Raw genomic sequence first — 23,098 nt, 5'->3', positions numbered from 1 at the left:
GGAGTGACTTTACCTGTTGTGCTACAGTGCTGGCCCCTGTCACTAAATTTGTACACTGAAGATTTTGAGCAAGTTTCCTAACTTCCTTGAGTCCCATTTTCCTCATTATAAAATGAAGGTTATAAACATAATAATGATGTCTACTACACAGGATTACTAAGTTTAGTGAAGCTATTTTACATGAGCACACATGAACACACAGGTGTTTTTAAAAAGGTAATGGAAAACGTGTATTATGAAAACCTGTGAATGAAGTTCAACACTGTTAACTACACCATCCACAAGCACTTTGAAGTCATTGTGTGTGTGTGGTAGTTCATCCTGTGTCTGCCATTTCACCTTATGTACACCAACACTGAGTGCAGAGATCTGACCTTTTGCTCTGCAGAGCGCTCAGTCTCACTGCTGTCTCCAGCGCTAAGTTCTAAATTAAAGAGCTCGTTGAAAAAGTCACTGCCGGGGAATCAGGAGTCGCCCACCTCCGAGGTCCTTCTGTAATCCAAGGGACAGCTACTGGGGGGAAGCGTGAACATGAGGGCAATGAAGTTCTCAGAAACAGCAATAATGTCTTTTTCTTTCCTCCTTCCTGGCCTGCAGGCAGCAGAGTACTCAGGATCAAGAATTAAGAAGCTGTCTGTGTATCTTGACAGCAGATCTGTCCTGCACAAAGGGGAAGATCTGTTTCCATAAATTTACATACTACTGGCTTCATCTCACTTTTTATCATTGGCCAGGATCCATTTTTATAAGGCATACTGACTCACTAAGTTAACAACAGTGTGGGTTTATTTTAATGAGGCTATCTGATGATCTAGTGCATCTTATTTGGGGTTAATGATAAATAAACTTGTTGGGCATTGAAAGTGACTTGCCTTGTAATCCTCGGTGTCTAGCATTTCTTGAATAATAATCTACTGTTAACTGAAAATAAGTCAAATGTTAGCAATCACCACTAATGTCTTTACAGCAATTTAGTATTTCTAATCTTGGTATTCTGATGTGTAATATCTCAAAGAAGTTTTGTCAACTCTAAAACAGTTCTCCAATAAAATATTTATGATACATCATAAAAATGAATTTTGGGCAGAACATGAATAAATAGACAGTTGTCTGGCAAAAAAATAACTAACCAAAGCATAATTTTGCCACCAAAAATTGTAATCGCCTATATTGAAACTTATCTAGAAAATCCAGATTGTATATATATGTTGGCTATTCCTAGGAGGGAGCTGTTGAGCAAGAGAAGTCCCAGGAGAAGGACATAGGTGTGACTCATAATTGTCCATTAAAGACTTACTCAGAAAGAATTCTTGACTGCAAGAAGTAGCATCATCCAGAAGGTTCTTCAAATGAAAGAGAGATCGTATTTCCCATGCCTTCAGGAACACAATGTGGCAGTCATGCCGAAGGGGCGAATTTTAGAAAGGGATGCTGTCCTGCCAGGAAGAACAGTTAGAGTGATTTAAAGGAGACAGGGAGTTGGGTGCTGAAAAAAGGTTGTCTTGAAAGGAAAAGAAGTAACAGTGGGCTAAGATGGGCCTGGAGAGAGTATGTTCGCAGCTGCAGTAGCTGAATCCCTTCATGCTGGGAAGGCCATGCTGCCAAAAGCACAAAAATCAATGTAATAGAAACAGAAAAAGTGCCATTTATCTCACAGCTGGTAAAACTAATGGCTTGTGAAATTGTGCCAGTCAGTTTTTTAAAAAAAAAAGATGTGAAGCATTTAAAATTATAGTAGGTTTTTGAAGTGTTTAAACAATGATATGTGATATAGATTCACTGCAGGGAAGGAAGTATCATCAATTGTGCTGTGGCCACAGTTCCTCATACCGTACTACCCGGTGTCACTTCGCACTGCCGTCTCACTGCTGCTTAGGGCACTAAGGCCTTCAGTATATGTGACTTGTTTTGCCTTGCCTGGTGTTAACAGAGGCTTGAAATGAACTTGAATAATAGGGCTAGTCCTTGCTCCTTTGCATTTTCCATGAGACCCTGCCTGGGAAAGCAATGAGACACATGTGGAACAACCCCAGAGTTGTGGACAGATCAGCAGAGCTGCCTGCCAATGCCTAAATCTCCAGGCAGAATATTCACTTACACCACTGACATTTGAGCCATTTCTTCTTTTAAAGTTATTTATTTATTTATTTATTTGAAAGAAAGACATAGGTGTCAGCCTTGTGGCTCACTGGGTTAAGCTGCCACCTGCCACACCAGCACCCCAGTGTTCAAGTCCCAGATGCCCCAGATCTCATCATGCTTCCAGCTAATGCGCTGTGAATGCAGCAGCCACCCACATGAAGTTCAATGCTCCTGGCTTCAGCTTGACCCAGCCCTGGCCATGGTGGTCATTTGGAGAGGGAACCAATGGAAGGAAGAGCTTTCCCATTCTCTTTGTGATTTATGCCTTTCAAATACATATATATTTAAAGCAGAGACAAAGAGTTTTTACCTGCAGGTTCACTCCCCAACTGCCTGTAATAGCCACGACTGGACTATACCAAGGCCAGGGGCCACGACTGCATCCAGGTCTCCCACACGGATGCAGGGGCCCAAACATTTTGGCCATCCTGTTCTGCTCTCCTGGCTCTTGTTGCAGCCACTTGGAAAGTGAATCAGCCTCTCTCTCTCTCTCTCTCTCTCTCTCTCTCTCTCTCTCTCTCTCCTTTTCTCTGTAAATATACCTAGTCTTAAAAAAAAATTTTTTTTTTAATTGGAAAGGCAGATACACAGAGAGGAGGAGAGACAGAGAGGAACATATTTCATCTGTTGATTCATACCCCAAATGGCCGCAGTGGCCAGAGTTGAGCTGATCCGAAGCCAGGAGCTTCTTCTAGATCTCCCATGCTGGTGCAGGGTCCCAAGGCTTTGGGCTGTCCCCTACTGCTTTCCCAGGCCACAAGCAGGGAGCTGGATGGAAAGTGAGGCTGCCAGGATTAGAACTGATGCCCATACGGGATCTCAGTGCCTGTAACTTTAGCCACTAGGCTACCACTAGGCTACCACACCAGACCCTGTATTGGCTTTTAATTCTAATCGTTACAGCAATCTTTTAAGATTAGTAGCTCTCATTTGTCAAATAAGGTAACTGTGGCTCAGAGAGGCAAAATAATTTGCCCAAGGTCACACAGTCAAGGTGCCTGACTCTAGGAATAGTTTTTACTTGCATTATATGCTACCTCTTTTGTATGGTCTATAACAATATGATGTACCAAGTAGTCGCTCATTTTAATCTTTAATAAATAGAAGTGATTTTGAGAACTAGAAAGGTCAGGAGCTGCCTGCCTTCCTACTAACATTCAAGATGAGGGAAATATATGAGCTGACATCATTGTTTGCTTGTTTACCTCTCGCTGGTAGAAAATGGTCATGACTCCCAATCGGCCCTACTTGGAGCATCATTCTTTTGGGATAATTTCAGATCAGAAATCCCTGCTTCAAAGCAGGACAGGTAGGCTCTTTCTGTGGCCTGGCTCTCATGTCTCACAGTTCCTGCCATCGTGCAGGGCTGTGTTCCCATTATGTGCACTCTGAGCTCTCCTGGATCCTCTCGAATCTTGGCCAGCTCGGCCCACGTCACAGCACTAATGCCATAAATCCCAGGGCCCTTGATGTGGAGTATCTGTGAGAATTTACTTCCAGTTCTGGGGACAGGACCCCTGGGAAAACTTGGCAGCAAGCCAGAGAGAGAGTGAGTGACCAAGAGTGGCCTGGTCACTCTTAACCTAAACCTTGACCTTCAGCAAAGTAGAGAACTAAGCCACTCAGGAAACATTAGATGTCGCACCAGATGTTCTTTGGACTATATCTCTGGATGTTCTAGTAGTGTTATCTCAACTTCAATTCTATTTTTTGTCATTCCAGAATGATGCCGAGGCCAAATGGGCTGCCTTTTATGAAGAACAGTCCAAGCTTGCCAAAACGTATCCACTGCAAGAAATTCAAAATCTCACAATCAAGCGTCAGCTGCAGGCACTTCAGCAGAGCGGGTCAGCGGCGCTCTCAGCAGAGAAGATCAACAAAGTATGGTTATGAACATTTTAGTACTGATCCCGAGAGTTGAGATGTTTGGGAAATATTAAACATTAACATCACCCATAGCTGATTCCTTAATCTGCAAAGGTAGCAATGATGACTTTGGAATGAAGTCTTTACTTAGGTAGTGACCACATCATTTGTCACCCAAAGTGGTCTTTCTGATAGTGAATGCGGACATTGGGAATGATTGTATTTGGACACAACATGAACTGGAGATTCCCCTAGTGTTGTGGTGTGCTGGACATCCCGTGCAGAAGGCAGGCAGCCTGAAGACCATGCCTTGTCTAGGAAGGCACTTCAAAAAGGTTTTGTTTTGGTTTTTTTTTTTTTTTTTTTGGAGGGGGATAGAATTAAAAGATAATTTTCAAAATCCAAGTATAATTTTTAGTAATATGCATTTCCCATGAACTTCTCAAAAACCCTTTATGTGTCAGTGTTTCTCAACTGGCCATGAGTTTGCCTACCCTCATCCCGCAACAAGGAGCATCTGACAATGACCGAGGACACTTCAGCCACTACAGCTGAGGGGTCCTATTTGTATCTAGTGGGTAGGGATGTTCCTGAACATTCTGCAATGCATGGGTTAGCCCCTGGCAACAAGGAATGATAGTGTCCAGAATGTCAGTAAAGCAAGCTTGGGGAGCCCTTAGGCTGTCTGATTCTTCCTTCTGTCATTTTTGATTGTCCTCTGCAGTTTTATTCTTTCTTTTCTTTCTTCTCTCTGTCTCTGTCTGTGTCTCTCTGTCTCTCTCCCAACAAGTCATCCACAGCCTCAGCTCAAGCCTCAAACTGTGTTTGGGACGGGTGGTTCAGCCCTTCACTAGAAGACAGCTTCCTGTGCAAGCCCTCCAGCGATGGAAGAGACGCTGCATTCAGTGTGAAGTGTCTCTGCTGCCTTTGGCTGCAGCTTCTGGAGCTCAGCTACTCATTTCCACAGAGGTCTACAAGTGAAGGTAGCTGATTTTTACAAACGACTCGAGTCTTTCTCTAGGTTCAATGTATTTCAGGCAGTCAGTTTCAGGCAGTCAGTTTCCCCCTTTGCAGTGTCTGTCAGTGACTGCCAAGGGAGCTTGGCAGTCCTCATTACTGTGCTTTCCTCATCCATATCCTTGAAGGAACATAGCACTCCAAGTGCTCTGTACTTCTGTCCTGCACGGAGGTGAGCAGAAAATAGTATGCCCTCCGTGACCAACCCCAGCGGCAGCACAGCGCTGTGGCAGGGAACTTTAAGGAGTTCATCGAGGGTGAAACTAAAGACAAATGTTTAGTGTTAAATTTTTTTGAAATCCATGCATTTTTTTTCACAGTATGTACTTTCTATGAACTTTTTCAAGACCTTTCATATTAGACTTTTTTGATAGCTGAACTCAGTGGTTCCTTCATATCAACTTCACTGTTGAGCAAATTTGTAAATCTCTTCTACCAACGTTGCTCAAATACTGTACCTTTTAAAATTATATTCTTAGATATTTTGTTCCTGGTATTCACTCTTGCTAAAATAACATTTCCCATCCCTACAGGCTAGGACCCAGCAAACTCTTTTCTGCAAAGGGAAAGAGTAAGAATCTTCAGTTTTGGGGCCACATTGTCTGTGTCACAACTCAGCAACTCTGCATTGTAGCAGGCCATCAGCCAAAGCTAATATAGAAATGAATGACTGTGGCTGTGTTCCAGCAAAGTTTTACCCAAATACGCAGAAGATAGGACTGGTCTGCAGACCATAGCTTGCAGACCCCTGATAAAGCTTATTGAAATATTTTTATCTAAAATATTTGGCTGTTTAACCTCAAAGTCTTCTTTCTCAGTTGCTTCTGCTCTGGAATTGTGTATATTCTAATCTGCATTTATAAAAATAAAAATACATGATAAGGACAAAGATAAAAAAGCCATATGGTGTGTATCTTTCTACAAGTTGATATTTATTCTTCCACATTCTTTCATCCAATTATCTGGCTGGTTATTAATCCACTTAACTTATTCCTTCCATGTCTCTGCATGTTTCTCATGAGGATACCATGAGAAACATCGTCCCTTTGCATCTAGGGCTTAGAGGAAACCTGGACAGTTGATTTTTGCAAAGAGCCTCAGATATTTCTAATGTGCAGCTAGGATTGAGAAATACACTAAGCATTTGAAGTGTTGGGAAAGGAGCAGACGCGGGCGCATGGATTCATGGGAGAGGAAGCGGGGAGTGCTTGAAGAAGCAGATAGATTATGAAGGATTCTCTTGCAAAGTAAGGAAAATATCATTTTGCACTACAGGATCCTGTGGAATTTTTACAATAAAGATATATTTCAAAAGCCAAAGAATGATGGAAGAGGGAGGTAGGAGAGTGGAAAACAGGATCCTGAATTCAGAGTTTCTTAAAACCTGTGTGGGAGAGAACTGGTCCTTTCTTCCTCCTTTTTACCTTCCTTTTTCACTTCCTTCCTCTTTTCTTCCATAATTTCCAGTTCAATGGATATCTATATTTGGTTAATTGATTACATGCTTAGGTGACATGAAAATATCAAATTATTGTGAGTTAACTGTGATCACTTACCAAAAGATGGGAACAGGACCAGCATTGCCACACGTCGAGTAAAGCTGTTGCCTGCAACACTGGCATTCCACAGTGGGCACCAGTTTGAGAACCAGATGCTCTATTCCCCATCCAACTCCCTGCTAATGCACATGGGAAAGCAGCAGCAGATGGGCCAACTGTTTGGGCCCCTGTAAGACCCATGTGGGAGCCACAGGTGAGGCTGCTGGTTCCTGGCTCCTGGCTTTATAACGACTCAGTCATGGATGGCTGTTGGTATCATCTAGCAAGTGAACCAGTAGATGGAAAATCTTTCTCTTCCCCTGTCTCTCTCCTTCTAACTCCAATTTTTCAAATAAATCTTTTTTTAAAATAGGAGCAAACCATTTTTTTTGTCTTGTGCTGGTTCATGGATCACACTTTTTAAAAAGAGAGAAATATTTGTTCATTTATTTTAAAGGAAGACAATATGACAGAGGTGAATAGAGAGAAAGTTCTTTCATCTGCTGGTTCATTCTGTAACAGCCAGGGCTGGGCCAGACTGAAGCTGAGCGCTCCATCTGCCAGGTCCTTGGGCCATCCTCTGCTGCCTCCCAGGATGTGCGTCAGCAGCAAGCTGGAGCGGAATCCGAGCAGGCACTCTGATAAAGGATATCAGCATCCAGAGTGCTGGATTAACCTGCTGTGTCTCAGCAGCAGGCCCTGGACATACTCTGAGTAGCACTGCTTTATTCTGTAAACTTTACTTCCATTTTCCTACAGGGTACAGTTCAAACTCTGACAGAAATGGCATAGATGGTCCTTTTTGATCTGTCCTTCCTTGTGTCTTTGACTTCCCCTAATGGATACCATCACTCTAGTTTCATTCAACATTTCATCATCTCCTGAATTTGCCTGTGTTTTCCAACCTCCTGTCATTTAAGCTCTACCTGCTGTCTCCCTTTTCTGCCTGCCTATTTAAAAATGATTCTTTATTAAAATGATTTATTTATGCAAAAGACAGAGTTCTGGAGACAGGAAGAGACAGAGAAATTTTTCTATCCATGGGTTAACTCCTCAAATGTTCACAACAGTGAGTGCTGGGCTAGGCCAAAATCAGGAGCCAGGATCTTCATCCTGATCTTCCACTTGGGTGACAAAAACCTAAGTGCTGTGCCATCATCAACTACCTTGTAGGATACACATTAGCAAGAAACTGGATTGGAATCAGAAAGGGCACTAAATTGCAGGCACTTTGTTAGCTGCTGCACTGTAACGCCTGCCCCAGGCATGGCTCTCAGTTTTGCAGGGCTCCAAATCTCTAGATTGTTATCACTTTTTTGTGACAATTACATCATTTGCCACTCTTTAGTAAGTTACTTACTAAAACCAAAAATGCACCTTTCTGTGTATGTGTAGATGAGCAAAATTCTTGGGATTTTGGTAGATACGTTTATGTTACTTCTTGAGTTTTGGTTGATCTTATATAATTTTTTTTTCTGTGCTTATAAGGTTTTGTACTCTTTGTCAGTGGGAAAAGCAATGAAATATTCCTTTTCCACATACAGGAGATACTTGCAAAGAAGATAAGAATTTCTGTAGTTTGAGGCATTAAAAAATCACATAGCCAAAAAGATATGTTTATGTTAGCCTTTTCTTTAAGTTCTTTCCCATTTTAACACTGGTACCTTAAATTTGCAGTTGAGTGAAATTCTAAGCACGATGAGCACCATCTACAGCACTGGACAAGTTTGTAACCCAAGTAATTCACAAGAGTGCTTATTACTTGAACCAGGTAAGCTGTTCATTTTGAGTGATTATAAAATTTCGTTTTTCTCTCAAATTAGGGCTTTTCAAATGGATAATCCAAAGATGGGAAGGTTTTAGATATGCACGTTTTAGCGTACAGATGCCCTTTTAACTTTTCACACAGGCTCACAGTAAAGTCTGTCACATCCAAGTATTTGTATTGTTATTCAAATTATTTCAAGGATTTATTTTTCATGCAAACATGTTTGAGACTAGTAAGGTGAGGGAGTTAATAAATCAGATTTCATTTAAGAACTTTCTGACCTTGATGTATGTCCACCTTTAAATTCCTAAAGATCATTTACTTGTTTACAAATAAAAATTTTGCAAATGCATGCTTAACTCCCCATGAGTGTTTTATACCACAGGTTTGGATGAAATAATGGCAAAGAGCACAGACTACAATGAGAGGCTGTGGGTTTGGGAAGGCTGGCGGTCTGTTGTCGGCAAGCAGCTAAGGCCATTATATGAAGAGTATGTGGTCCTGAAAAATGAGATGGCAAGAGCCAACAGTAAGTTTGCTGGTCTGTGGAGGTTCTAATGCTGTCTATGGAGCTGCAGGGATAGAGATCTATCCATATGTATATTTTCTTTTAGACATCACCAAGCCTGCTTTTGGCCCTCAGAGATACCCCCAATTTAATGGTCATCTGCTGAACACCTCAGGTTAGCTGTCTTGAGAAGGAATTATTGGAGGATAAGAAAAGGTGAATTGAAACTCTACAGTTTTAAGCGCACAGGAACGAGATTCAACTACAGGCTCTCAAATATATTATCCAGGAATCACGGATTACTAGATTGCAGGAAGATCCTGGCCCCCAAGGGTTCCTAAAGGGTTCAATGAAGATCTTAGTCCTCAGGTAGGGTGAGAGATAAAGGCACTTTCCCTCACCTCATCCCTGCATGACCATTGGTTATTCTCAAAGGTCATTTGCATGTCTGCCTCAGGGTGTTTTCCCAGAAGGGAAAAAGGTTTAGATTAGTTTAAACTGGAAGTTTATTATTTCCTGCCAGTTGTAATTATAATGCAAATCATATGTCATGAACATCTTCACATAGGAAGGAATTTTCATATTTAACTTATTCTCCTGCCCTAATAACTAGCTGATGTCATGCTAGTATGAATGATTTTATGCTTTGATGATTCCCTGCCTTCTGGAGTTGAGTAAAGGAAGATTTTTTTTTTAAAGATTTATTTTTATTATTTTTTCATTGGAAAGGCGGATATACAGAGAGGAGAGACAGAGAGGAAGATCTTCCGTCCAATGATTCACTCCCCAAGTGAGCGCAACTGCCGATACTATGCCAGTCCGAAGCCAGGAGCCTCTTCTGGGTCTCCCACGCGGGCGCAGGTTCCCAAAGCTTTGGGCCGTCCTCGACTGCTTTCCCGGGCCACAGGCAGGGAGCTGGAAGGGAAGCAGGGCTGCCGGGATAGAACCGGCGCCCTTATGGGATCCCGGGCGTGCAAGGCGAGGACCTTAGAGGACCTTAACCACTGCGCCACCGCGCCGGGCCCAGGAAGATTCTTATTCTCATTTTCTGTTTCTAAATTTCTTCCACTGTCACTGAAACTCATGTTGTTAAGCTTTATGCAATTGGAGATAATATCACCATTTTTTAAAAATAAAGTTTCATTCTTTGAACAATTATTTATTTATTTGAGACAGAAGAGAGAGAGCCACCAATTGCTGGTTCACTCCTCAAATGTCCATAATGGCTAGGGCTAGGCAAGGCTGAAGTCTAGGGCCTGGAACTCAATCTGAATCTCATGTGGGTGGCAGGAACCCAATTAGTTGAAACTTTAAGACCATTTATTCCCCTCACCCCTGCCACCCCGGCTCTGCATTAGCAGGAAGCTATACTAAGAAGCCAGAATGGGGCAGCAAATGTAGGCACTTGGGTATGAGACACAGGCATCTCAACCTGACTACCTAACCACTGGATCAGTGGCTTTTCCCTTCCAGATTTTAAAAATGAATATCTCATATATCCTTCCATCCAATGTCTATGTCTCTCCTTATGTTCCTGATCATCCACTGCCACTGTGTCTATAAAAATTCCAAAAATATAGTTACAACCTTTATTAGTTAACATCGCAGTATAAGCTCCTGTTTCTCAATGATGAGCTGCTAAATGACTCACAAAGAGAGGTGCTTGTGTATTAACAGAATTTTTTTTTAACAAACATCAGCCCGCTGAGGCAATGTCTCCAGCGAGTTAGGCCATACATGAAAAATATGACGTTGAACAAATGAGAATTAAAAGCTTAGAAATAGAATATGGTTTAAACCTAATGAGGCAAACTGACTTTTAAAGAGTAGAAATGCAGGGTTAGGAGACTAGCAGTATGCCTCTGACCCTTGTTAGCCATTCCCCTTTTAGGCATCTACTGAAAGGAAATTAAATTAGCACTTTGTGCAAGTACCTACACTTTGCATTCATTGCATTACTGTTGATAACAGCCAAGATATGGAAGCAACCTAGGTGTCTGTCAACAGACAAATGGATGAAGAATTTGGGTACCCTGGACTATTATTGAGTCTGAGTAAAATAGATCCTGTCCTTTGCATAAACATGAAATGAACTGCAGTCCATTATGTTAATAAGTCAGACAGAAAATTATTGCGTGATCTCACACATGGAATCTAAAACAGCATGGAGATATAGACTAATACAGTGGTAACCAGGTTCAGGATGGGGAAGGAGAAAATGAAAAGAGGCGTCAGAGGATACAAAGTGGCAGATACGTCAGCTGAGCAAGTCTGAAGACCTAATTTTATGTGGGTTAAATTAGTAATAATGGGGTCAAAATTTGGGCTAAATAAGCTTTTAGTTACTCTTTCATTGTGGAAAAGTTTTTAATTCTGTGAGATAATGTTATGTTCATTTTCATTACAATAGCCATTTTACTATGTGTATGTTTATGTATATACACGTGTGTATGTATCTCATAACCGTATACTATATACTTTTAGTACACACACTAACATTTCTTTTGGAAGTAAGCACATGGTGATAATCTACACAGCGGGGCTTATAGTAATGTCATCTGTGTGCAATTTTTGTGCTTATTTAATAAGATCATACCTTTAAACTCCTGGCATAGAGCAAGTGCTCCATGGAATCAGCTAGTGTTATTATTCTTCTGTCTCCCTTTGAATTGAATTTTAGAAGGGCAATAAAATTTGGTAAAACTTTGTATCTCTTTTAATCATTTAGCAATGCTAAATTGCATAAACAGTGCCTCCTTTCTTTTCCTTAATGTATTCTTCTTTTTTAAACAAACAAACAAAACAAGACTATGAAGACTATGGGGATTATTGGAGAGGAGATTACGAAGCTGAAGGGACAGGGGGCTATGACTATAGCCGCAACCAGTTGATTGAAGATGTGGAACGCACCTTCTCGGAGGTAACTGAGAAACTGTACGTAGAGATTGACGTACGGCAGTGCATGGGGAAGAGGTGCAATGATCAAAGGCATTCTGGCTTGCTCTTCACACAGTGCTCACCCACTCCCACACCTCATAGAGCTGTGAAATACCAGAGTTTGTAATGAGTTAGAGGAAACGTTTACAGCTTACAGATGATCACCACGCTCCTGCTCTCTTGCTGCCTTCCATCTCTCACCCAGATTAACGAGAGCACTCATCTGGTTGATTCCCACAAGCACTGGGGAGCTGCCGGGGCCTGGCACTGTCTTCCTCTGTTAGCAGGGCCGTAGCTTTTTCTTTCTTCCTCAGGACAATTAATTCAGTTAATTCTACTATTTCATTAGGCTTTGAATAAGACTTTTTTTTTAACACCTTAATTTTTAAAACAAAGGAACTAAGTATCTTTGAAATCTTTTTTTTTTTTTGTATTTTCTTTCATTTTGAGATTTGTGTTCCTTGAGGAGTATTTATTAACTCATGCATTGAAGCTATACATCACCAGTATTTAGAAAGAAGAAATGTTTCAAACTCCCCAGAATATTTGAGGGGAGAGAAATAATTTAAGGAAAGTCCACTTGTCCAAAGAAAGCTCCTAGCTTGAGTATTGAGAATTAGAACACAGAGTTGGATACTTCTGGTTAAACTCTCTTCTGGGGCTTTTCAGATTAAACCACTCTATGAACAACTCCATGCCTATGTGAGGACAAAGCTGATGGAGAAGTACGATTCCCAAATGAGCCCTACTGGATGCCTCCCTGCTCATTTGCTTGGTAAGCAACTCCAGGAATTCTTTGTATTCTTGGCTCTTGGCCATTTACACCAACAAAATGTCTTTTCTTTTTAAGATTTATTGACTCTTTTATTGCAAAGTCAGATATACAGGGAGGAGGAGAGACAGAGAGGAAGATCTTCCGTCCGATGATTCACTCCCCAAGTGACCGCAATGATTAGAGCTGAGCCAATCCGAAGCCAGGAGCTAGGAACTTCTTCCGGGTCTCCCAGACAGGTGCAGGGTCCCAAGGCTTTGGGCCATCCTCGACTGCTTTCCCAGGCCACAAACAGGGAGCTGCATGGGAAGTGGGGCTGCTGGGATTAGAACTGGCGCCATATGGGATCCCAGCACATATGAGGGGAGGACTTTAGCCGCTAGGACACAGCGCTGGGCCCAACACAATGTCTTTTTAAAAACAAGGCCCCACATAACACTTTTGAAAAAAAAAATATGTGAATGAAGAAATAGAGATCAGGTTTTGAAAGGCTCATTGTTGATTATTATTATTATGTTAGCACAGCCCATTTAGGTACAAATGAAAAAGGAAGCGGAAACAAGACTTTTTACTATTCCAGTGGATTAGCTGAGCTCTTGAGTTGGAGTTCTGTATTTTTACGTCACATTGTCAAAGGAAAGCAAGTTTGCCAGCCTAATGGTGGTCAGCAATGAGAAGGCGGCTTTCCAGAATTAAATATACCCAAGCTGGAAGAGTCAGTGCTCATTCCTTTACTGCACTAATAGTTCTTGCTGAAAAATACTTCATTTGGAATTACATCAGTCATGTGAGGGCGAGTGCCTGTTCCCCCCTTTCCCACCCAGCAGTCAAAGCCAAATAAAGTACAAATCTATCAGTAAAAAAGACGGCCTCTGCAGCATCCTCAATGGACATTAGCCAGTAATTTGGTTTCTGCTTAATCCATGAAGTCCCAACTTTGCAATTCTGTGAATATTTCAAAATGATTTTATTTCAAAGTTAGCATAAGTGGTACATTTATGGCCCTATAGGGCAACAAGACACAGTGGATTAAATGTTTCTGATGTGATGAGGGTCTTTGTTGCTTTCAAAATAGAGTAACTCATAACTATAGGGCACCAATTATAGGACCGCTCTACCTGATATGGAACTGAATTAATGGCTTTCTAATGCCCTTAATTCATTACTCCTTTTTTCCATATTATATTGTTACCCAGAATATTTCAATTATGAATCTACAAATGACTTTTGAAGTATTTGTAGTCATCCATCATATAAAATGTAACCTAGGACCTGATGCCAGAGTAAAATGTAACTCATTTTGGTGACTATCATTGTCATCACATGTACATACTATTTTCTTTTTTCCAAGTTAAATTCCTTACACAGATTTTCAGCCATTCCTACTTTGCGAATTGTTCTTTGAACAAGATATACTTTGTCCTTGTCCTGCTTCAACTGCCATGTTCAGAACTTAAGTTACCTCAAATAAAATTAGACCAACATATGGAGAAAACATCACATTATTGGCCTTTGTTCTATACACTCCATCACTTTAGTACAAGATCACATTTGTGTATGTACTTTAAAAGATTTATAGATGTATTTGAAGTGTAGCATAACAAAGATAAATAGATTGATTTCTTCCATGTGCTGATTCACTCTTCAAATACTTGTGACAGCCAGGGTTAGACCAGTTCAAAAGCAGATGCCAGCAACTCCATCTGTATGGCAGGAGTTCTTGAACCAGAATGCACTGCCTCCTGGGCACACTAGAACAAAACTGGATCAGACATGCAGTAGCAAGGACTGGCACTCCAATATGCATGTGGATTGTTTACCCCAACACATCTGTGTTTTACAAGCCCAGCCGTAGTGTTTGTTGGGTTGTCTGTGGTATTTACTGTGGACTGTGATTTAGCCTGATATAAAATCTACAGTTCTATGGTGAATAAATTTTTCTGTAAAATCTAAGCGTGAAGCTTTACATGAATCTCTACTAAAATTTATCTTTGGAAAAATATGGAGTTGCCCAATTTCTTTGATAGTAGAACTTTGATCCTGCTATTAGATTGATTTATTTTTCTAGATCCACCTTGCCATTTAGGGTATTTGGCCTTGGAATATCATTTTGTTTTACTTGAGATACTTAAAAACATTGACTTAAATGTTTTATTATAGTAATAAAAGTGGAATTCAGTTACCTGTTAATAGAAGTCCATCAGCTGATCTTACGTAATTTCTTTTGAAGCTGACACTGGCATTACTAAAAGTTTAACTTGTATTTTGTTCCATGAATAATAGATTATATAAATTTCTTTCTAATGTATGATAGCCCTGATGTTCTATTTGTGTAATAAATTGTAACTCTAGATTGTAATTCAAAATTAGAGAAACTGGGATGATTTTCAGCAAGCTTTGCTTAATGACATAATCTGTTATTTCAGCCTTTTAGACTAGATAGGAGAAGGAAATGCTGAAAAAATGCAGCAGTGAAAATTAAGCATGGAAACGTGATTATGTTTAGAATTATACTGTATATAGTCAGCTTGCCAATCCTGCCTTTTACACTATGTAAAATCAGGTCTGTGTTTCATGTATTGACAGATTTTTTTTTTAAACAGGTGACATGTGGGGTAGATTTTGGACAAACCTGTACTCTTTGACAGTCCCCTTTGGACAGAAACCCAACATAGATGTTACTGACACAATGGTGAACCAGGTAGGAGGAAGAGCCCTTTAAATTAACCCTAAATTCCAGTTTTATTTCTTCTCATGCTGTCTCTCTGTTTTTATCTTTTGTATGCAAAACCGTGTAAACAGAAATTTAAAACTTTTTAAAATTTATTTATCTAGGTACTTTTTAATTTAAAATTTATTTACAGTGTCATGTTGTGATGTTGATATTCTTAAGGAATATTCAAAATGGAGGTGACTTGTGTTTTCCATTAAACAATAAGATATGGAATTAGCTGGTTGGCATCACTCTTGTCAAAGTTAGTCATTGCTAAGTCATCAACCAGTCATTTCCATAAGTACTGAAAATAAGAGTGTCATTGGAATATAGTCACATATTAAATCATTAGTATTAGAAATGTTATAAGAATATTTAAAGTAACATTTAAATCACTCTTTTCTTAACCATCTTTGTGTAATTGTCCAAGTTATTTATGTTCCTTTCCTCTGATGAAATTACATTATGGTTATAATTGTCTTATAACATTTCTTCGGATGGTCATATCATAATTTACTATTTATACATTATTGTATCTTTGTTTATTAACAATTTTAAGCCTGCAAGTAGCAGTGCCATGAGTGTCTTCACATTCATTACACACCCCTGGGGAATGTGCATTGCAAAATAAGAACATGAAGCTTCAATCATCTCCAAACTCCTGCAGTTGCTCTAGCTCAATTTTGTAGTCACCCAGCACTAAAGGCGAGTTTTGTGTAGACTTTAAGCCTTCCTAAGGGATGTTTAAACCATCTCTCCTAATGTTCTCTATCAGACCGTCAGGACAGGTTGTTGTGCTGGATGCTCGCTCTAGGTGAGGAAATTGAGGTATAGCTAAATTACGTTCCCTAACTCACAAAGACAACGAAAAGCAACTAAGGATCGAACTCAGGACTCCTAATCTTTCCAAAATTGTTTTATTGTTTCTTCAGCAGATGTTAACTGTGCTTGTTAGTCTGCACTATTTCGGTATATGTTCATTCGGCTTAAGAAGGACATACTCACATCAATCTCAATAGCCTGCTGTTAAGCCTTTAAAGGTCAACCATTTTAAAAAAATAACCTCATATCCTGCTTGACATTCCCATGGCTGACACAGGAGAAAAAACAGATTTGCTAGTCTTTGAAATCGGAGGATGTTCTCTGTGTTACTAAAAATTATTTGTGTACTATCTGCCAACTATACAAACTTAGCTTGCCTGTTATGGGTCTTATCTCCTAGGCAGGCGTGTTAAGCTCTTTGCATACTAGCTTCCAGAAAAGTTTACTTGGTGGAGATGCTTATTGCTGTCTCTCTCCAGTTCCAGAATATTCTGGAAGTTTAGATTTCATACATGGCTTGACGTCCAGGCTCAAATACTCATTGGCTGGAAGGTCATCTTTGGGCCTTTTTGATTCCAAAGTCCGTGCATCCATGTTCCCTTTGTTGCTTATTTCTACCATCAAGCCTAATATAGGATCTTGTCCTTTGAAGAAGCTCAGTTACTTTTGACTTGAGTTGAATAGTTTTTAGCAAATAGGTCACTATTGTGTGTATTTGTTCATGGATGTAAAGAATAGGGACCCCCCCCAAAAAAATCACATGTACTCAGTCTACTGGTAGCATTTCCTTGTGTTTTCTTATTAAGAGGATACTATGTGAGAAGCCTATTTGACTTTTCACTTACCACTTATAGATAGAAATTCTTTATAATTTGGGTGCTGCACAATTTTTCATTATACAAAGGTATTATTTATTTAACCCTTCTGATGACTGATTCCACTTGTTTTCCTATTAATCAGTGTAATTTTTTTTACCTGATTTCTGAAAATTTCCTAGATTAGTTCCCTACAGACAAGATTACTAAGACAAAGAATGTACAACTTTTGTAAGTTGGCCATACATGCTGCCAAATCACCTTTCATAATGGTTATGTTAAGGTATTTAGTCACCAGAAACAATGTTGTTATTTTGGTGTTAGAATTAAATACTGTTTCTTTTTCTTCCAGGGCTGGGATGCAGAGAGGATCTTCAAGGAGGCAGAGAAATTCTTTGTATCTGTTGGTCTCCCTAGTATGACTCAAGGATTCTGGGAAAACTCCATGCTAACTGAGCCAGGAGATGGCCGGAAAGTTGTCTGCCACCCTACAGCTTGGGACCTAGGAAAGGATGACTTCAGGTAGAGAGGTTGATGCACATCTGGTATCTTGTGGGAGAAACTGAACTTGGATCCCTCCTCTTCTTCTCTGAGCACAAAAGAGATTATTTGAGTTTTTCCAGGATTAAAAAAAAAAAAACAGATACTTGACAGCAGGCCTTAACTTGAACCTTTAAATAATTTGCCTCATTTGGAATAACAGGGTACTTCAAAAAGTTTGTGGGAAAGTCAAAATAAAATATGAAGTGATTTTGATGCAAAAAGGTTTTGAAACTGTTGAATTGATTTTTCATAATATGCACTGCTCATAAACTCTTTGAAGATGCCTCAGATGATGCATTCATTGGTGTGTCAGGGTAAGGTCGATGTTGTTTCTCTCATTCGGAATGGTTTGAAGGTAAGATTTATGGAAAATGACATGTGAATCAGATGTTGATCTTTCAATGTTTCACATTTATAAATAAGACAGGTTAGGGAAATCAGAACACTGGGATAAAAGGAAGAAAGTAGCCCGTGTCATAAAAGAGACCTAGGGAATTTTCTATGAGGAGCTGGGAGAGCACTGAGCATGGCTAGAACAAGAGAGAGAATCAGAGAGAGCTCTGCAGCTCTCATTGGAATTGGGTCTGAAATACAGGAAGGGTTTGAACAGAGCTGGAGAACAAGATGGGGGATGGGATTAAATGCAAAGACAGGACCTGGCATGGGTGCTGCAGTCAGCAAGTTTGGCTAGAACGAGAGGCATGTGTAGGAAAGGTTGTGTGATGTGGTAGCATAGGCAGAAGTTTTTTGAATCCTGGGTGTGTCGCTTAATGACTAGGCAACCTTGGACAAGCTATCTAATCTTGGGTTTCAGTTTCCTTATTTATAAAGTAGAAAAGTAATTCTCAAGTTGCAGGTTTGTAAGTGTCTTCGGTTAGGTTCCTTATCTTGGAGATTTTGGTACAAATGCTTTGTTTGGGGTGAGCTGTCAGGCCAAGTGGAGTGAGCAAAAAGGCTGGATCAGAGGAAGGAGGTGGGAAACAAGCAAGGCTGTGACCTCTGCTGGAGACGGGCCTCAGCCTGGCCCTTAAAGCTGAGCAGCGCCTGATTGGAATTCTTGAGTTGGTCGCACACCTTGACACAAGGTGAGTGGCCTTTTGTACCCTGTATTAGTCAGTCAGTGTCTGCGGGCTAATCAATCAGAATGCTGGGGAACCCTCCATTTGAGCAAAGCAATAAAAAGAAGCAGCAGCTATTGGCCCTTATCAGCTCTGACTCATGCAGCTGGGGAAATGGTGGGTCTGCCTAGCACAGGAAATTTGTGCAAACTCATTCGCAACAAGTTTCCTAGCAGAGCATCTTACAAACAAGACAGTAAATATATAGTAGCAATTTTTTTTTTTATAACTGTTCCAAAAGAAAATGAAGAGAAGCCAATTTAGAAAAGCAGATTGGGATCATGTTGGCAGTATATAAGGAGGCTGTTTGTTCTTCAGTAGTCCTTTATGGGGATTTATCCAGGGGTGACATGATCAGAGAGGTAGGAAAATTAATTTAAGAATCAACTGAAATGTAACTTCTATGCCCACCTGAATTAAAGCATTCTTGTCATGTTGAAAAGGATCATGCCGAGATTCCCAGAGGCAGTCCTTGGCCTGCTGGGTGAGAGCAGAATCACACAATGTTTATGACATGCTTTTGCGTGTGGCATTTTTCATTGTCCTGTGACCTCTCTGCTCTTTCTTTATCGCCGTTGAGACAACTCCTCTGCTCACCTCCTAAGTTCTGGAACCTCCTGAGATTTTTGTCTTTGGCCTTCTTTCGCGTCATTCATCACATTCACTCAGTGACTTAACTGCTAATGACTTCCAATTCTCAATTTCTAGCTTCTTTCTGCTATTTCTTTCAAGCCTTTCTCATTGAACACCTGCAAGAATGTCAGTATCCTTGCTACCTTCCTAGCAAATTGCTGCATGTTGATCAGGGTCGTGATTGCTCATTGCATCCTCAGTTATGTCCTTCTCGATGCTTCTAGGAGAACGTGCCTGCCTTCGCTATTGTCATACCTAACACTGTGCTATTAGTCATTCATAGAGTACTTGCCTCAGAGATTTATACAAAGTACCGTGATTATTTGCCTTCTTGGAGTGTGTGAGTAAAACAGGATTCATCATCATGCATCTCTTTATATTGAACAGCTTATATAGCTTCTAGGACGTAAAAAATAGGGACTCAAGTTTCATTGGTTACTAAATCTTGGAAAACGTATTTATGCTACCAAACTCCCATACAATTGTGCTGTAATGAGTAAGGAACGGTGGTAAGATTCATGTAAAATTTGCCTATTTTTGTACAGGATCAAGATGTGCACAAAGGTGACAATGGACAACTATCTGACAGCACATCATGAAATGGGACATATCCAGTATGACATGGCATATGCCATACAGCCTTTCCTGCTAAGAAATGGAGCAAATGAAGGGTTCCATGAAGCTGTTGGAGAAATCATGTCACTTTCTGCAGCCACGCCTGAGCACCTGAAATCCATTGGCCTTCTTCCATATGATTTTCATGAAGACAATGGTATGGGCATTTTTCATGATTTGTATTACAGAGTTATTTAATCCTATGTGATCAAAGGTATTTATTATCACACAAGGGAAATATTTACTTTTTGCCACATAAGATGTAAGATATTTATGAATAAGTGGCAATTGCTGCCGGGGGAAAATTAAGTATATATAAGAGCATGCTAACTTGTGGTTTTATATTTTTCTAAAAAGGAATATAGAGTAACTGAATGAATGGAAATTTATTCTGTTGCAAATATTGAACACAATTTTGATTTTTAGTTTAAAGTATTGAAAAAGGCCCACAGAACTGAAAAGTAGCTTATCCAAAGTCATGTAACTAGTGTCAGGGTTCTTATTCTCTTCCTCTTGTTTTAGGTAAAGATTTTGCAAAATTTTAGAGCTTGAACAAAATTTTTAAAGATTTATCTATTTTTATTAAAAAATCAAATTTACAGAGAGAAGGAGAAACAGAGAGAAAGATCCTCCATCTGTTGGTTCAGTCCCCAAGGCTGCAATAGTTGGAGCCAAGTCAATCCGCAGCCAGGAGCCAGGAGCTTCTTCCAGGTCTACCACACGGGTGCAGGGTCCCAAAGCTTTGGGCCTGCTTTCCCAGGCCACAAACAGGAAGCTAGATGGGAAGTGGAGCAGCCGGGACACGAACCAGTGTCCACAAGGGATCCCAGCAGATACAAGACGAGGACTTTAGCCACTAGGCCACAGAGGTGGAACACATTTTTAAAGCTACTTTATAGTGGAGAAAGTAAAATACAAGAAAGGGAAATAATGGCCCAAGATCAAAAAGCAATGTAATGGTAAAACCAAAGCCCAGTATAAGCCAGATCCCTAACCTAAAGCCTTTTGATATAATGTGTACAGAGCAAAATAAAACTTAAAAGTTGGAGGTTTTTAAAAATGGGTAGGAGGATATCAGTATTGGAAGGTACTAAAACATTTGGTCATCCAGCTGAAACAGGAGTTTGCCCTGTAATGTCCCTTCAAACTCAAGCCATTCAACATCTTCCCTGGAGGCCTCCCACATCTCTCAGGCTGGCTCAGACTTGATGGAACACAGTGGGTTAGTGTAAAGCCACTCTCATGTCTAAAGTACGTCATGTGCATACAGACCCCACAGGCAAGGGGGTTAACAGCACCCACATCTGCTTCCTAATTCAAAATAATACTAAATCAACATGCAACTCTTTGTGGTACCAATTTTTAATGTTTCACAAGAGCAAGCAAAACGTGGTTGGTTCACTCTGTGACAGAGATGACATTATGTGTGGTGAATGTCCCACTTTTTTGCTAGGTTTTCTCCTGAGCTGTGAATGATGCTAAACAAACACAGTGTTCCATTCCTTGTCCTCTTTCCTCTCTCTCTTCCTTTCTTCTTCCAAATACTTGAGTGATTTAAAAATGTTTTTGGAAAAATGACATCAAAAGATTAATTTTATCTTGGCGCAAATAAAAGTTTGAAATCTCAGTGACTTTTTCTTTAAATGATTCTCATTTCCCATGAACTTGCTGAAGAGCCCTCATATTAACTGAGTACATACCATATAGAAAACATTTGATTTTTAATAGTAGAGAGTGATGTGCAAAGTACATAACATCTTCCTGCTTAATGTTTCAGTGTGCTTTCTTGGTATAGTAGAACTGAGCTCTTCTGCCTGTTCATGTCACTAAGCATGCAATGATATGATCTGTTAAAGCACTTAAAAATCTCTGGTAATGAAAGCACCAGTACATTTAGATAACATTGTACTTTTTCTCTTTTTGTAAAGATTTACTGATTTGAAAGGCAGAGTTAGAAACAAGGAGAAACAGGTGGGTGGAGAGAGATCTTCCATTTGCTGATAAACTCACCAGATGGCCACAATGCCTGGGGCTGTGCCAGGTTGAAGCCAGGAGCCAGAAGCCCCGTCTGGGTCTCCCTTGTGAGTGCAGGAGTCCCAACACTTGGGCCATTCTCTGAATCTTTCCAGACACAGGGGGCTGGATCAGAAGTGGAACAGGTAGGACTCAAACTGGTGTGCATCCGGAATGCAAATGTCACAGGTGGTGGCTCAGCCTGCTATGCCACAGCGCCAGCCACTGCATTGTACTTTCAATGATCAAGGATTGTGCTCTTGGAAAATTCTTAAAATTTTTGTTTTTTCCGTCCCTGGCTTACCAGTTTTTCACTATCTTTTCACTACATGTTTATTTAGCAAAGACTTGAGAGGGTGTTGGGTAGCAGGCACTCCATGGAGCATATGTTCTTAGATGAGATGTTTTCAGTCATTGTCTCCATGGAGCTTTCCAGAACAAATGGTATAACAGGAAAAGTAGATAAAATAACCTTTACTAACTCTGATAAGAGATATTTAAGGAAGACAATTAGGATTAATGAAAAAAATGAGGAGTGGTGTAACTTGTGGATTTTTATTTGCCTCTTTTCTTCTAAGGCTCTACTCTACTCTAAATTTCTTAGTTGAGATGGTATGCATACAAAATATTTTTATTCATTGTAAATACTTCTCATCTACATAGTAAACATTTCTTTATGAATATTAATTTTCATTTTTTAAAGAGTTTAAAAAATTGTTTCCTTTATTGGGTGGAGGCAGTGTTATGGCACAGTATATTAAGCTACTTCCTGTGACACCAACATCCCATATTGGCACTGGTTTGAGTCCCAGATGCTCCAGCTCTGATCCAGCTCCCTGTTAATGCACCTGGGAAGGCAACAGATGATAGCTCAAGTGACTTGGGCCCCTGCACCCACGTGGGAGACCTGGAGAAAGCTCATGGCTTCATCTTGCTCCAGGCTTGGCTACTGGCAGTAATTCGGGAGAGTGAACCAGTGGACAGAAGATTCTCTTGTGTGTTTTTTCCTTCTTTGAATCTGTAACTCTGTGTTTCAAGTATATAAAGTTAACCTTGAACTGCGGTGATCGGGGCTGGGCCAGGCCAAAGCCAGAAGCCTGAAAGTCCATGCAGGTCTCCCACCTGGGTGGCAGGGCCCGAGCACTTTGACTAGCTTCTGCAGCTTTCCCAGGTGTGTTAGACAGCTGGACTAGAAGTGAAGCAACCAGGATTTTACTGGTACTCATATAGGATGTTGGTGTCACAAGCATCACTTTAAACCTCTGTGCCACAGTGCTG

General features: G+C 40.3%; 1 protein-coding gene across 1 annotated transcript in view; it reads left to right on the top strand.

The window, feature by feature from the left end:
- The window catches only part of ACE2 (angiotensin converting enzyme 2), a 38,844-nt gene that overhangs the window by 2,924 nt on the left and 12,822 nt on the right, over positions 1 to 23,098 (top strand). The window contains exons 2-9 of the mRNA XM_041001204.1: positions 3,865 to 4,023; positions 8,241 to 8,334; positions 8,717 to 8,860; positions 11,647 to 11,759; positions 12,446 to 12,551; positions 15,152 to 15,249; positions 17,251 to 17,420; positions 19,738 to 19,964. Coding sequence (XP_040857138.1) covers positions 3,865 to 4,023; positions 8,241 to 8,334; positions 8,717 to 8,860; positions 11,647 to 11,759; positions 12,446 to 12,551; positions 15,152 to 15,249; positions 17,251 to 17,420; positions 19,738 to 19,964 — 1,111 coding nt within the window. The remainder of the gene's footprint in view (positions 1 to 3,864; positions 4,024 to 8,240; positions 8,335 to 8,716; positions 8,861 to 11,646; positions 11,760 to 12,445; positions 12,552 to 15,151; positions 15,250 to 17,250; positions 17,421 to 19,737; positions 19,965 to 23,098) is intronic.

This window comes from Ochotona curzoniae, unplaced genomic scaffold (assembly GCF_017591425.1).
Source record: "Ochotona curzoniae isolate NIBS_2020 unplaced genomic scaffold, NIBS_Ocur_1.0 contig_1274, whole genome shotgun sequence".
NCBI classification, from domain to species: Eukaryota; Metazoa; Chordata; class Mammalia; order Lagomorpha; family Ochotonidae; genus Ochotona; species Ochotona curzoniae.
This window is presented reverse-complemented; position numbering and strand designations above follow the sequence as displayed.